The sequence below is a fragment of the Periplaneta americana genome, chromosome 6 (genome assembly GCF_040183065.1).
Source record: "Periplaneta americana isolate PAMFEO1 chromosome 6, P.americana_PAMFEO1_priV1, whole genome shotgun sequence".
In the NCBI taxonomy this organism is placed as follows: Eukaryota; Metazoa; Arthropoda; class Insecta; order Blattodea; family Blattidae; genus Periplaneta; species Periplaneta americana.
In genome coordinates this window covers 3,399,705-3,416,290 of record NC_091122.1, presented here as the reverse complement: position 1 = coordinate 3,416,290, position 16,586 = coordinate 3,399,705, and the positions used below count along the sequence as shown (strand labels likewise).

The 16,586-nt window shown below is 39.1% G+C and overlaps 1 protein-coding gene across 5 annotated transcripts in view; it reads right to left on the bottom strand.

Moving 5' to 3' along the window:
• The window catches only part of rut (adenylate cyclase rutabaga), a 681,419-nt gene that overhangs the window by 31,277 nt on the left and 633,556 nt on the right, over nucleotides 1-16,586 (bottom strand). For 4 of the 5 annotated variants that reach the window (XM_069827313.1, XM_069827316.1, XM_069827315.1 and 1 more), the window contains one exon: nucleotides 13,436-16,190. In XM_069827313.1, coding sequence (XP_069683414.1) covers nucleotides 13,436-16,190 — 2,755 coding nt within the window. The remainder of the gene's footprint in view (nucleotides 1-13,435; nucleotides 16,191-16,586) is intronic. The other variant, XM_069827318.1, reaches the window with a different exon arrangement.

The window sequence follows — 16,586 nt, the reverse complement described above, 5'->3', positions numbered from 1 at the left end:
ACACAAGATCCTTAACAAATCTCCACTAAAAAAAATCCAAGGGAGTTAAGTCAGGAGATCGCAAAGGTCATAGACAGCGATTTTTTTTCTTTGTAGCGGCATTTTGTTTGTTTGTTTATTTCACGCCAACAATGGCTCCATGCACAGGATGCCAACTCACCACGTTATATGGAGGAAAAGTGGCGCTTTCTAGAGGGCACATTTGTGACTAGATTGACTGTACAGCTCCAGGAAATATTTTTATTGACATGGATATATAACATGTCCGAGAATCATCCCTGTCGATTAAGTTTTCGAATGAAAGATCCTGTAGCAGAATAAATATCTTTTAAAAAGCTCTGCTGATTATTTCCTAACATAAAGATGTAAGAAAAACAAGAGAATAAACTCACAGAAAATCAAAAGTACCAAAAGAAAATGTACTCTACTGCAATTTTAGCCATTACAAATTCCACATAACCTGCCTTCTCCTTTGTTACACTTTAAACTAATGTTATTCATATATGAAACCATCCAGTTGAAACTAAATTGCGTGATTTTAAAGGCATGTTGGGTCCGATAAGTATAATATAAGTATCAAATATATGTAGGTTTATTACAGTCAAATTACTTATCAATAGTACACACGTTGAACCATAACAATATTACATGAAATGGTATATAAAAGTTTTTGACAATCGTTTTCGCCATAACCATGGCATCTTCAGGTCATATTAGACAAGAACACTGTAATACATGATGAACACTTAAAAATATTCGGGTTAAAACAATTTAATAAATTCTCTTACATTACCCCATTATACTTTTACAGGGCTTTGATTTCACACGCCTATAAAACAGCAGTACGAGCGACCTACATTCTGTAGCGTGTTTCGTTATTTTGGGAACTGCATCTGCCTGTATTTGAAGATTATGCTTTTTCTCTACTTCTTTGTACATTTATCAATTAGTACAGTGTTAACTGCCTATGCTATGTTCTAACTGCCTACAATACCAGTTTTTAAACTTTTAACGATTGTTTTAACCCGAATATTTTTAAGTGTTCATCATGTTGTTCTTGTCTAATATGACCTGAAGATGCCATGGTTATGGCGAAAACGTTTGTCAAAAACTTTCATATACCATTTCATGTAATACTGTAATGTTTCAACGTGTGTACTATTGATAAGTAATTTGACTGTAATAAACTTACACATATTTGATACTTAAATTGCGTAACATAAAACGAGAAATCAATCAATTTTAAAGATTTCTTTGATTTAAAATAAGGGAAGACTATGAGCAGGAGTTAGCTGAAAGATAAAGCATTCAGATTCAGCAACACGTCTAACGGATGCAGTGCTAAGTGTCCTAACATCCAAACCAAATGCAACCACTGTGCATGTCAGCTAAAAGAAAATAGCAATCACATGCAAGTGCACCCTGTTGTCGTCTATCCCAAGCAAATGATGTGATCATCTGATATGACTCCTCTACTGTTGAATCATGTTGCACTCACAAGTCCAAAAACTCTGATGAGAGAGAGGTCGGTACTTGCATACAAATGGCAATGATGACAAAAACCTTCACTGGCTTATGAACATAGTTATTAACCACACAGCAGTATATATCTATATACAGGGTGTTTTATAATTATAGGTACAAACCACAGGGATGAGTAGAGGATGATGAAACAAGGCCGAAGTCTTAATAAACATAGATACGAAAACCAGCCATTTCCGAAATCTATTATTATTATTATTGGGTTATTTTACGACGCCGCATCAACATCTCAGGTTATTTAGCGTCTGAATGAGATGAAGGTGATAATGCCGGTGAAATAAGTCCGGGGTCCAGCACCGAAAGTTACCCAGCATTTGCTCGTATTGGGTTGAGAGTAAACCCCGGAAAAAACCTCAACCAGGTAACTTGCCCCGACCGGGATTCGAACCTGGGTCACCTGGTTTCACGGCCAGATGCGCTGACCGTTACTCCACAGGTGTGGACTCCGAAATCTATGGGGTTTTATTACGTCTCGTCAGTAACATAACATCTGATATGCACATGTGCTGTATATGACCACTGTTCATGATAAGGCAGGCATCTGCAGGTTTCCTCATTGACAATTGTACATGTTCGAATATTCCTGATGTGTTTCTAATGCCTTGAAAATCACTGACACTGCATTTCCGAAGTTTATTAACATTATCAACAGGGCTGGAGTACACAAACGTTCTCAAATATCCTAAAAAAACCCACAGAATTGACATGGAGGCCATTGTATTGATAAGCCATTGTTTGTGTTTGTAATTTGAAGTAGTTTGCATGATATGTATTATCAATTTGTGTATATCACAACTGGTTGAATTGTTTACGCCTTAAATTTAATTAACCTACTTGTTTTGTATTATACATATAGCTCAACTGATGAATGATCGTTTGCGTTTGTAAATTTAATAATCTGATTGGCTATGTATTGTATACTTTTAGCAGAGCCATCAATGTAGCTCAGTCGGCAGACTCGCTGGGCTGCTGATCCGGAGCTGCGTTTGGGCTTGGGTTGGATCCCCCTTTGGTCTTTGGTTTCTTCCGAGGTTTTCCACAACCGTGGGACTGAAGCTGGATGGTCTATGGCGAGTCCTTGGCATCAACCCCTTTGATTTGATTACCCGCCCTTGATTTGATTACCTGGTTGGGGTTTTTCCGAGGTTTTCCCCAACCAAAAGGCAAATGCCGGGTAATATTTTGGCAAATCCTCGGACCTCACCTCATCTCACTACATCTCGCCAAAATATTGTAAAAAATTGCACAAAATTGTAAAAATTGTAGAAAATTACTAAACTGTAAAACTGTAAAAATTGTAATTGTAATATTGTAAAATTTTGACTTGTTCCACATCTTAAAGCTTCATTGCTTATGTAAGATCTATGGAATAAAATAAATGAATGAATGAATGATATACCTGTTGTGAAAGCTTGCGCGTAAGAACTCTCGAACATTAAAATGAAAGTGAACCAGCACAACATCTGCCTTTCCCAAAGAGGCAAATCATGCAAAAAGTCACGTAACTCATGTTGTAAAAAAGGGCGGTATCTACGACATTAAGTCTGCCAAGTAAGAAATTGCAAATATACGAGATGTATTCAGTTGGTGACATATCTCGGAAACAGTGATTTCCAGACCTATGTTAATTACGACTTTCTGCCTTGTTTCATTATCCTTTAGTCACCCATGCAATTTGCACCTGTAATTATGAAACATCCTGTATATATAATTTTTTGACATCTACACAAAATAAATACAGCACGTATTTTTATGATGTGATATAAATTTTATGGTTGTTGAATGTTTATGTGTAATTTAGAATTTACAACAAGCACATGGGAACTTTGCTAGGGGGTTGATATTCATTTTAAATTAATACCGGTAATTAGACTTACGAGAAAGTGAAGTTGGCAAGATTTAGTTTTCAGAATTTAGTTATTTTACAAGATTATAGAAATGTATAGTAAGATAATATGAAATATATAAGGTTATTCAAAATAAGTTCCCATTTTGAGACAGCTGTATCTTCTGTATATATCAGCAGTTTGGTTTTATATAGATACCATTATTGTTTAGAAGGTTTGGGTTTTTTTTTTCTTTGCGTGTTCGTTGCTATGGTAACTGTGTCAAGCTTGTATAAACAATAATTGTTGTTCAGAATACAGACGCTAGTAGGAGAGTAGGTAATTTTAATAATTTTACAATGGTTTTACCTTTACATGATATCAAGGTTACTATCTGGTGTAGTTTTACGTCACATTTCATAATAGGACCGTATTTCTATGAAGAAATTGAAAATGGACAAACAAAAACAGTGACGGTAACTAGGCAGCGATATTTTCAAATGTTGCAAGACTTTGCAATAACAGCGTTATAGAATCATGAAATCGAAATCTTTGTTTCATGCAAGATGGCGCTCCACTCACATACACAACAATGTAAAAACATTATTGCGCAACACATTTGGTGGTCGTGTAATTAGTAGGCATTTTCCGAAACAGCTGGCCTTCTAGGTCGCCAGACATAAATCCAGCTGACTACAGGTTATGGGGTTAGCTAAAAGAAAAGGTATTTGTCGGATGTCAATGAAAACATCACTAGGAATATGCTTACTAATGTCATTTATAGTATAGAAGAGAGACTATTTCTTATTGAACAACATGGTGGTGGTCATATTAAATTTTTTAGTGTTTTAATAAAATCCCATTTCTTTACAAACAAATTGTTTTTCTTTTTTTTTTTTTTTTTTTTGTGGAATCTAAAAATATGACAAACTTATTACCATTTCAAAATGGGAACTTATTTTTGAATAACCTTATATATATATGAAGATTATTCATAACTTAGTTGTTTAAGGGGTTAGGCACAGCTTAAAGCAGTAAAATGTTTGGAAATATTCAACATTTTTTTTCCTGCATTACTGTATTTTGTGCAATAATGAAACTTTGGAATGTGTAAAAACATTGTCCTCCTGTTATATGAAAAAAAAAATTTTACGATTTAAAAAAAAAATTATATATATATATATATTTTTTTTTTCAAAATTCAAAATGTGCAGTTCACTGTGCAGTGATGAAACGTTTCCCTCATAACTCATAAACTTATTAACTTTTTCATGTTCTCTCTCTTTTATTTTATTGCTGAAACTCATGTTTACAATATCATGCTCTTTCAACTACATTCCTTAATAAATATATATTTTTTTTTGTGTTAGAAGAAAATACTGATATTTGACCATTTTGTAAAATGAATTTATTTTTTATCAGACAATCTATCAAAGATAAGAGAAGTGATCTTGCATCATATTGTAGATATGACATGCATTAATATGCACAAAAAATTTCATCACAGAATGTTGGATAGTTTTTGAGTTATGTGGGAAACGCTTCATCACTGCACAGTGAAATGAATTTTGAAAAAAAAAAAAAAAAAAATGTAAATAATTGTTTTAAATCGTAAAAAAATTTTTTTTGATACAGTAGAAGGACAGTGTTTTACACATACTAATTTTAATTATTGTACAAGATACAGTAATGGAGGAAAAAAATGTTGAATATTTCCAAAATTTTACTGCTGTAAGCTGTACCTAACCCCTTAATGTCCATTGCAGAAGATTCGTTGCAGGACCACAAAAGATAGTCATACTATTCTCTGAGAAGTTCGATACAAAGTGACTGCACAAGAATGCGTGAAATTGAATGTGAATTTAATGAAATTCTTGCATTTCTTATTTAATTAAATTTATCGTATTCAGAGCTTAGGGTATTAATATTTTGACATTTATTTGTATAATTTTCACTAACAACATAACTGAAATGGATGAAAAATCGACTATTACATATGACAAATTGCAGATACAAAACTGTCTTTTCCTAGACTATTGAAACAAATTTTTAAAGTGATGTTTAATATTAATTAATTCATTCATCAAGCTGTAATATGAGAGAAATGAAACTTTACATTTCCTTGGATCAAATTTCTGAAAATTTAATTTTAATTTATTATCAGAATTCACTGCTCTCTTAAAGTGACTAAGAATATTAGGAATTTAGCCAATAGTTTCCTAAAATATGCTGCTAAAGTTTCATTTAAAACTTTTTTTTTCTCCAAATGTAAGCAAAAACGAACAAAATTGTACTTAACTTTTCTGTTTGAGATATCTCAAAGATTAACCACCTGAAATTAATGGCATGACTCATGGTTTAGTCTGAATATATTTTCACTGTCTGAATTAATAAACATCTTTGTTGGTTTTCTAGTAACTACCATTTTAAGTTCGTTTACTCTTTGAGTATTAAGAGTGGCTAAAACATTCTGAATGACTAACTGTTTGAGGGTGGTGTGCCACCGTTTTGCTACAGGAAATTGTCTCCTAGAAGATAATATTTTTCTCATTTTCTACATCTCAACTGAGCACTTCATTGCAGACTGGATTACGTGCATAAATGCTAAATAAAGAAACATTCTTAGTAAACAGTGATTAAATGTTTAGGGTTCGGTTTTTGGCCACATTATTTTGCAAGGTTTTTGAGTTTTACCATTTGTATGGCAAATTGTGTAAACGCTGCAAGAGATTCAAACTACGAAAATGTTAATTTCTGAAATCACAGTCACTTTAGTATAAGATAGCCTTTCTCTACCACTGCCTTTATGTACAGTGACTCAACTGAAAAGTATCCTGAGTTCTTCACTTGCCAATTCAGAAGCTGACAGAAAATTGTTTTCAGTAAAATCCAAAATTTCAGCATCAGTGAACAGATATAATAATTTCTTATGATTGTAAGACAATACAAAGCATGTTATCTACCTATATAAAAATTCAGAGGATAGCTTATGCGGTATTCCAAAGGGCATCAACAGCACACCATTGTTGTGCAATTCTATGGAAGGAATCACTATTGGAAATGACACTTGAAAAATAAAACAAAGAGAAACTAAATAAATTTTAACCTTATTTATACAAGGGGGGGGGGGGGAATAAATTTGAAACAACAAATCACACATACTGCTGCTTGTCAATTTTTATCTAACAAATGCTACTCTTATTGTTATTTTACAATTCATTTTGTTTTCAGATAAATGTAATTCAATACAATAAAATGTTTTAAGTTCAATCAATAAGATTTATCTATTTTTGCAAATATTTTATTTGCTATAACATTTTGGATGGAATATTAACGTTTTCGCCTTTTTTGGCATCATCAGATATTGTTAAAAAGAACGAAATCTAAAACTTTAACCATTAGAATGTACATAGCAAATATGCATGACAAGAGTAATGGACTTTTTTATTTTTTTAGTAGGTTATTTTACGACGCTTTATCAACATCTTGGGTTATTTAGTGTCTGAATGAGATGAAGGTGATAATGCCGGTGAAATGAGTCCGGGGTCCAGCACCGAAAGTTACCCAGCATTTGCTCATATTGGGTTGAGGGAAAATCCCGGAAAAAACCTCAACCAGGTTACTTGCCCCAACCGGGAATCGAACCCGGGCCACCTGGTTTTGCGGCTAGATGCGTTAACCGTTACTCCACAGGTGTGGACAGTGGACTTTTCATGAGTTCTATGTAACCACATCTTGTTGATGAAAAGATTTAATTTCGAATTGATTTGCGGGAAATATAAATTTAGAAGCTATAGATATGACTTCTGGTACATATAACTCATGTTACAATACATTTTGTTGGCGAAAACAATTGTTATAAAATAATTAAGTTAATAATGATATTTGTATTCTGTTATTAACTTAATGCAAGGTATAACATGTACAGCTCTTGTCAATTGTTTTATAACAATTGTTTTCTCCAACAAAAAAGGTATTGTAACACGAGTTATATGTACCAGAAGTCATATCTATAGCAGTAGCAGCCCACAGTTACAAAGGTTGGCAGTTCTGCATGAAAAATAGTGTATTTAGCAAACGCATGCTGTTTATTGCATCTAAATTGGATAACGCATGTAATTACAGCCCCTTCTCGAAGTTGACTGTGCACCCGAAATTGTACTCCAACCATCCGTGCGCTACACCTCTCCCACCTGGTACAACTAGTCACGTAGTGGAGATGTGCCCCACAAGCTTTTCTAGTTTTTTAAGTCAAATTAACTAAATCCTTCACTCCGGTGTTTGTCCATGTATTTTCTCCTCTAAACAGAATACACGGGTGAGGGAGAAAGCGTTTTCATGAGCGCAGCAAAAAACCAGTCGTTTCCATTACACATTTCGGTATTAAAATGACTGGTAGGCTACATGATTTCCTCGACTTTTTACAGAAATTTCAATATTTAAATTTTGTGTAGGACGTCCTAATTTCTTAAGTTAACGTGCAATTTCTCTTTTAATTTTGAAAATGGTTGGTTGACTAGGTTTTCATTGCATTCATTTTTAATATAAAATATTTCCTTAGACACACTGACTAATCACATCACATCACACCACCCACAGTACTATAACACACTGGAACTGTAATGATATTCAGAAGCCTATGTGTTCTAACGCAGGTCATAAAGAGATGAGGGTGTTGACGGTTCTTTTGTATATTCGGAGAGAGCTGCTTCGGTTGCAGCTCTAATGCAGTCTTATGGGACGGTGAAGAAAACCAGTTTTCTGCTGCCGACTACCCTATGTTGAGCTCCAGGAACTGCCGATCACAGATCCGAAAAGTACACTACAGCTAAAATTCTCGAGCAGTTCAAGGCTCCTACAGACAGTAAAATCTCGAATCGAAGGAGAATGAATTGGAAAAATAAATCAAACAATGAACTAGATTACATAAAAGCACGTTTTACATTTTTAATTTTTTCAGGTCCATTTAAATGGCGGTTCTGCAGTTCTTATTGTCGAGCCGCCCCTGATCTATAGCTGCTAAATTTATATTTCCCGGAAATCAATTCGAAATTAAATCTTTTTATCAACAAGATGTGGTTACATAGAACTCACGAAAAGTCCACTACTCTTGTCATGCATATTTGCTTTGTACATTCTAATGGTTAAAGTTTTAGATTTCGTTCTTTTTAACAACATCTGATGATGCCAAAGAAAGGCGAAAACGTTAATATCCCATCCAAAATGTTATAGAAAATAAAATATTTGCAAAATAGATAAATCTTATTGATTGAACTTAAAACATTTTATTATACTTATTATTATTATTGTTCAACAATTCTGAGTTCTACAGAAAGTCAAGGTTGATTTCGCAGTAATGGCAAATGAAGAAATGATGTAGTACTTTAAAGTGAAGTCACTGTACAGTTAATTAATTCGGGAATACAGCAAAAACCAATTACACAAACTCATTAATAGAAAACAATTTAATAATCTATTAAAACTTTTTTGAGAAAAGAAAAGTGTCCCATTCCACAGCAAGATTCTTATTTTTTCAAATGACCCATGTTTCACGAATATTACAAAAGCGGGTCAAAACAGAATTCACATTAAGATGTGGCAGTGTCCAGATAAGCTCTTTTAAGGAAAGTCTACAGAAAATTTAAACCTTTTATTCTTAATGACGAATACCTTTCTTGATGAAGTATTTCTTTCAACATATTCATTTAGCCTTCTTGTCTAATAAAGTGAATATTCTTTTCATTCTGTTTTATAATACGACAACAAAAACATTTATCTCACATTGTTTTTTTTAACAATATTGTTTTAATTTTGAAAACAGACTATATTAAATAAAAGGCAAATATGACCTAACCACACACACGCCATCAAGGTTGGAGACGGATTTCATAAGATACGACTAGAAAGATACTTCCTGTCTCTCTGGAAATGAACGCACGCCTCTCCTTTATACAGGGTCCAGTAGTTGGTTCTGATAGTTTTCACCATGCAGTGTCTATAAGGTTTAGAAATATCAAAATAACACAGGATATGGCTTTATTGGAATGTTATGATACATTTCAAGTGGCCCCCCTCACTAAAAAGTTAAAAGGACTTCAGTTAATATGCGCTTCATGGGAAGCTTTTCTTCAACATTGTAACATCTGTCTATCATTAATCAGAGCACTTAATCTGCATGTTAACATGATGAGACAGATGTCAAACTCAAATCGTCGTGTGATTCCCTCTGCCTTTCTTTTCCCGAAGACTTTACTAAAGCTACAATTCGAAATTTCAGAGAAGAATTGAGAGGTCGTGAATATGAATCATGGAAGACCCTTTGGGGAAAAGGTGTTGAGATGTATAGCGAAGTAACAGCTGCCAACAGTTGGATTGCAAACAAGAAAGGACTTTCGACTAGTGAATGGATATATAGCCTGAAAATGACAGCAAATTTAGCAGCTGTTCGTTCCGTTCCTGGCAGATCTCTCGACGGTACCCGGTGCAGACATGGCTGCCCGGAGATTGAAACTTTAGCACACGTCTTGGGGTTCTGTGAACAGGGATTGCTCTTGAGGAACTCTAGACATCATCTTGTAAGATCCAAAATTGCTGCCGCATTAAGAAATAAGGGCTGGATAGTAGAAGAAGAAATCTCCTGTCTAGCTGAAAATAGATCAACGAGACGAGTAGATATTTTAGCGTACAATGCTGACACTAAACAGGGCATCATTGTGGACCCCATGATACGTTTTGAAGTAGAATGTCATCAGTCAGCCGAGGTCCACCTTGAGAAGAAGTCGATCTATGAGCCTACAGTCAACTATTTCAAGCTGAAATATGCCTTAATTCACGTTGAGGTATTCGGCTTGCTCATAGGTGCTCGAGGGACTATACCAGCTTTTTTCGAAGAATTTCGACGGCAGTTTGCTCTGCCAACATCTCTGAGGGATGGCATTGTGATAATTGTGTAAAAAAATCCTGCCAAATCCTAATTAATCGCATGGTGCCACATTAATAGCAATTGTAATTTTTCACGCCCTTTTCTCTGTTTCCCTTCTTTAAAATTTAATATCTATGTTCACATATGTATAATATTTTTTTTGAGGATATACTGAGTCCATAAGGGCTACCCTTAATGGGGGGCAGTTTAATATTATTATTATTATTATTATTATTATTATTATTATTATTATTATTACATCTACATTGGATCTACATTGGGCCCTCTATTATTTTTATTATTTATTGATGACATATGTAAAAGAATAAGTTCAAACTACCTGTTATTTGCTGATGATCTCAAAATCTTTCGCTCAATAAATAGTTCTGCCGATTGCCAAACTCTTCAAAATGATATTAACTCCATTGAACTTTGGTCTGACATTAATGGAATGAAAATTAATGAAACAAAAACTTTTGTCATTTTGTACTCTCGAAAAACTACTTCCATAAAATTTAATTATTCTCTTAATAACGCCTGTATTATTAGGAAAAATTCTATAAAAGATCTTGGTGTACTACTCGATTCTAAATTATACTTTCAAGATCATGTTCAATATATTTATAATCATTCAATAAGAATGCTTGGTTTAATAAGGTCTATAACTTATTCTTTTTCTACTCCAGAGTCACTATTAATTCTATACTTTACTTTGGTTCGCTCTAAACTCGAATATGCATCTGTAGCCTGGAATTCCATTACTTCAACCGATTCGGTTAAATTGGAAAATATTCAAAGAAAATTTATTTCCTTATGTGCTTTTCGATATATACCCAATTCCACTGAAGAGATCAGTAACAATTCAACATTGTCTAGGCACTGCATGAACGGCCAATACTCAGTGAAAAGGTGACTGTATGGATTCCTGATTCTGCTAGAGTCATCATTGGTCAAGATGAAAATTAGAGTTATTACAGTTAGAGACATATTGAACACGGATGACATTTGGTTTTGACAAGATGGAGTTGCACCTGATACTACCAGAGATATGCTGTAGATGTTCAGAAATCTTTTTTCCCTGATGATTATTTCTCAGCTTGGAGATATCAACTAGCTGGCCTGATCCCCAGATCTTACAGTCGCTTTTTTTTTTTCTTTTTTATGGATTACCTCAAAGAAAATGTTTCAAATCAGACCACACTGTATCCAGGATCTGAAGACCAAGATACAGGCAAAAGTCCCAAGTGTATTGTAACGTGTTAGGAACAATTTCCGGGTAAGATTGAAAGAAACGATAAATAGCGAGGGGATCACTTAAAATGTGTCTTAATAGTACATTATGCAACGAGCCTATAATGGTAGTAATTAAGACGCGAGTATGTTTATGAAAAGAGCACAAGCGAGTTTCATAATTTTCATACGAGCGTCTTAATTACCATTACAGTCAAGTTTCATACGACTTTTTATGCTGGACCATATTTCTAACTTGAAATTATTCATAAGTATTCATGTTATGGTTATGTAAGTGAGGAGCGGAACTGACCTGAATTGTGAGATGTGCGCAGACGCGAAAGTATTGATTTTTTCCGAAACACGAATGTCATTGACCTTGATATAATCTAGAGAATAACATGAACATTAGGCTTGATATAACCTGGAAATTGATTTAGAATTGAAAAACGAGATGACAAATTGGATTTATTTGAATATTATTTACAATTAACGCTAATTATTATAGTAACAGAACATAACCTTCTGCGACAGTATTGGATTTCCAGCCTCCGTGACATTTCCCTAGTTGTCTTTCGATTGCATATCCGAGAATAATCGATACTTGCGGTTTTATAATGGTACAATCAGTACAACGATGATTTCTCATTGGCTGAACAACTGAATTATAATGAATAGGTTTACTTTAATGAGGTGCATTAAAGGGCTGCTACCAGGTGTATAATTACTACATTTCGGCATGGTCGAGCATAATAGTACATTATGCAACGAGCCTATAATGATAGTAATTAAGAAGCGAGTAAGGATGTTTATGAAACGAGCGCAAGCGAGTTTCATAATTTTCATACGAGCTTCTTAATTACCATTATAGGCGAGTTTCATACGACTTTTTATGCTCGACCATATTTCTAACTTGAAATTATTCAGATGTATACATTCTATTTGTATCTGATAAGATCGGAAGTGACCTTGTTCTAGGTCGTGAATTGTGAGATGTGCGCAGACGCGAAAGTATTGATTTTTTCCGAGGAACAATAATGTCATTGACCTTAATGTAATCCCGTTAAACTTGATATAACCTTGATTATTGAATTCGACATTGTAAAACGAGATGACAAATTGAATTTATTTGAATATTGTTTACAATTAACGCTAATTATAGTAACAGAATATAACCTTCTGCGACAGTATTGGATTTCCATCCTCCGTGACTTTTCGCTAATTCTCTTTCGATTACATTTCCGAGAATAATCGATACTTGCGGTTTTATAACAGTACAAAGCTGCTTGTCATTGGCTGAACACCTGTAAACTGAGTTGTCATTGGCTGAAAACACCTGTACTTTAATGAGTAGGTGTACTTTAATGACATGCATTAAAGGACTGCTACCAGGTGTATAATTACTACATTTCGGCATGGTCGAGCATAAAAAAATTATAACATTTTAAGAAACTGCATTGTTCAAGCCACATACTGTTATTTCAGTATTTCTATGCTTTAGAAGAGCATTACGAAATTCGTCTGAACCAACTGTTGGACTCTGTAAGAAATAGAATTAAATCTATGAGTTTTGTCTACTGTTTCAGCCCAAAAAAATTCTAGACACGCATTCTTTACTCTGTTGTTAGTTTCATTCTATATACATCTGACTTGCATGCATTAAAAAAAATTTCAATTATTCAGAAAGACTTGTTGTCTGATCATTTTAAGAAACCCCAGCGAAAGTCTAAGGACAACTACCAGCTATCGGACAATCCTGTCCATGCATGTTATGTGCAGATGCAAATGTCCAAAACCTTGTGTTAGTGTACAGCAAGTTTGGTTCTCGAGATGTTAGCAAGCACAGATGCCCTCTCTCCAGAATCTGATTGTATTCTACGTGAGAGGCCACACTCATCAACTGACATGGGCCTACCTGAAGCTCGGAAAGCGCCGAACCCCTTGGCAACCGCCCCTAGCCTCGGTCGTGGGAGGAGAGTTTGTATTCCCCCCGGCTCCAATGGCCGTCGCTTTCCTCCGAACTTTGTGCTCCGGCGCCACTGTCGACTGCGTTCCATTTCTTGCCCGTTTCAGCGAACCTTCCCCACTGCTTTCCCTGTCATAGTGTTGCTGCAAGCCGGTTTTATTCTCTAGCACCGGGAAGCAAAAGCCGGTCGTCTGGTTCCTATCGTTCGTGTCTACAATGTTGTTGAGCTCATCTTGCTGGCGTCTTGCGAGCTCCTGAATGGCGGCCAGCCCCACTTGCTGGGGGGGCTGTGGCGTCGGGGAATTATTATTATTAATATTGTTGACCACGTGATCGCCCTTGTTAAGTACATACCTTCCCAGCATGCCCACCACGGGGTCTCTTTCCAGCAGGTAACTCGAGTGTCCCAACTCTGCCAAAACTTGGTTCACATTCTTCAGCTCTTCCAGAGAGATTATCTCCTTGTTCTGATGGGTTTTCTCGCATTTCGGGGGGATGTTCTTAAGGAGGTTCTGGTCCTCTAGCAACTTCTGAATCTCGCGCTCAAAGTTGGGTATCTTTGCTATCACGGCCGCCGCGCCTTGGTAGTGGTACTTGGAGCCCATGTCGGCACCGTACGCCGGTGCAAGAGGAGACGGGATCTTTCCCAGGCCGTCCGTGCCGAGGGATCGCGTGTTTACCGACGACGGCAGGGGGGACTGCGTTTCTATTTTGGTGCCGCTTGTAGAAGAGTTACGCCGACGATGGCTCTTCGACAACATGTCCTTCCTGTCCGTCTGACTAGAACCGTCCTTCTTGGACGACCGCTCGCCCGTCGACGTCGCCCGGGACGTCTCTTCCTCGACGTCGTCGTATGTGTGATCCCTCTCTCCTACACTGTCCACGCCGGGGGGCATCTTGACCGCGCTGCCCCCCTTTGCTCCGACATTGTCATCGGGCGACACTACGACAGTTTTCGCACTTGCACCGTGTTTCTTCAGACTCCTGCTGGGGGACCTACCGCTGCCCCCGTTCATGCTGGAGGTCCGCACCTTCTCCGTGGCGTGCTTGAGCGCGCTCCGGTGGCCTATATACTCGAAGCTGCCGCAGCTGTCGCCGCGGTACGAGTCCTGGCCGTCCAGGGAGTGCGGCAGGGGGCTGCAGCAGCTCGAGTCCATCGTGTTGCTGGCGGCCGCCAGTGCGAGCAGGGTGGCCGGCGGTAGCGTCTCGGTGTTGGTGGCCACCGTCGACTTGGTGCTCCTGCTGCGCGAATTGGTGCTGGATCTCTCGCCGCTACCGTCCGCCGACCGGTGGCGGGCCGGGGACAGGCTCCAGTCGTGCCGTGCGGCCGCATTGTTCCGACCGCTGCGAACGGCCGGCTGGTGGTTGGAAGGGGAGAAGCTCCTCGACGTGGAAAGGTTGGGAGGGGGCAGATCTTGAGACGGCGTCATGTTGGAGACCTTCCCCCCACCGCTAGGGTTATTATTGTGGTTGCCTCCGACCACTCCGAGGTAGCACTGCGGAGGAATGTAGTCGAGGGAGGCGTGGGGGGAGTTCTCCAGGGAGGACGAGGGGTCCACCTGGATGTCGGAGGGGTAGAGCCACTGCTGCGCGGACTCGGCGGCGGCGTGGGGTGGCGGGGAGGGCGAGGGGGAGGCGTCGGCGTCCGTGGTGCGGCTGTAGCTCTCGTCGGACGAGCTGATGCTGGGCGAGTGGTTCAGCGAGCTGATCTCGTCGGCCGAGGAGTGGATGCGCTGGGGCGCGGGGCTCACGAAGTACAGGCCCGCGGCGCCCTGCAGGCTCTCGTCCGAGTAGTGGCGCTGCAGCAGGGCGCTGGGGTGGGCGCCCCGCAGCTTGGTGCGCACCGACGCCTCCTCCGCGCGCACGTAGCGGTGCTCCGACGGCCGCATCGGGAGGGGTGGAAGCAGGGGTTGTTGGTGGGGGGGAAGCGGGGGCGCCGACGCATTGTGTCTCTGCTGGCTGCGGTGGTGGCGTCCGTGGCTCGGGGAGGCAGACTCCTTCCCCGGCAATTTGGGCAGCGGTTTCAAGTACGGCTTCACAGCACCAGAATTCATGTCATTACCCGTACTGTTCTGATGGTGTGAAGACATCATCGCGTGGTTGTTATTGTTACTCATGCCCGCCTCGGAGAGACCTCCCCCTCCCCGGGGCCACGGGGGCGTGTAACGCGTCACATCTTGAGGTCTGGGAACACACTTGGAAGATGTCGAGGAATGTCCTTGGAAGTTTGTGAACTGCTGTCCGCCCTTATGGGGAGGTAGAGGGGGTGGTGGTAAGTTTGCAAGGTCGTCCAAATCTCCTCCGCCCACTGACCTCTGCTGGTGAGGCTTCTTGCCGCCGCCGCCGCCGGGGGGGCGCTGCTGGGGCGGCTGCTGGCTGGGCAGGATCTTCATCGCGGCGTTGCCACTCAGCGGCAGCAGCGGCTCGCACTCGCCGTGCCTGTTGCTCCCGTTGCCCCCGTTCTCGCGCAACGGCGGCAGGCGGGGCGCGTTGCGAAGCAGCAGGCTGGAGTTGATGCCGCCCGAGTACGGCCCGTGGTGCGAGTGCGAAGAGCCGCCGCCCCCGCCCCCCGCGGTGCCGCCGCCCTCCTCGCGAGAACACGACGGTCGCTGGGGCTTGCTCCGGCCGTTCATCTCCGGGCCGTTGCCTTGCTGCATCTGGTGGAGCAGGGCTAGAGGAGTGGCCACTCCGCCGTACATGCTCCCTGTAGCAAGCAGGTTAACATCACTCCTCCTTACATCTGCATCGACAAACTGTAATGCAGTGCTAAAAAATGCCATTTTATTTCGGACGTGCAGTCAAAATTACACAAAACTAATGATCCTTACATTACTTCCACTAGGGACCTTATTGAGGAGAGTAAAACATGTTTAAAGAGCCTTAAATTAACTCCTGCTAATTCTTTTTTAAATAATCGTGAAAATTTTCTGGACTCTCGAAAAGTTAAAGATGCTTTAAGCGAAAAAGAATTTGAAAATTGTTGCACATTGCAACAAAAGGGTAAAGGAGTGATTCTTAACAAAGAGTTCCCCCCAGCAAACAGCTGGATAAAAAATCACAAAGGTCTAACCCTCTTGGAATGGATAGACGCCCTTAAAAT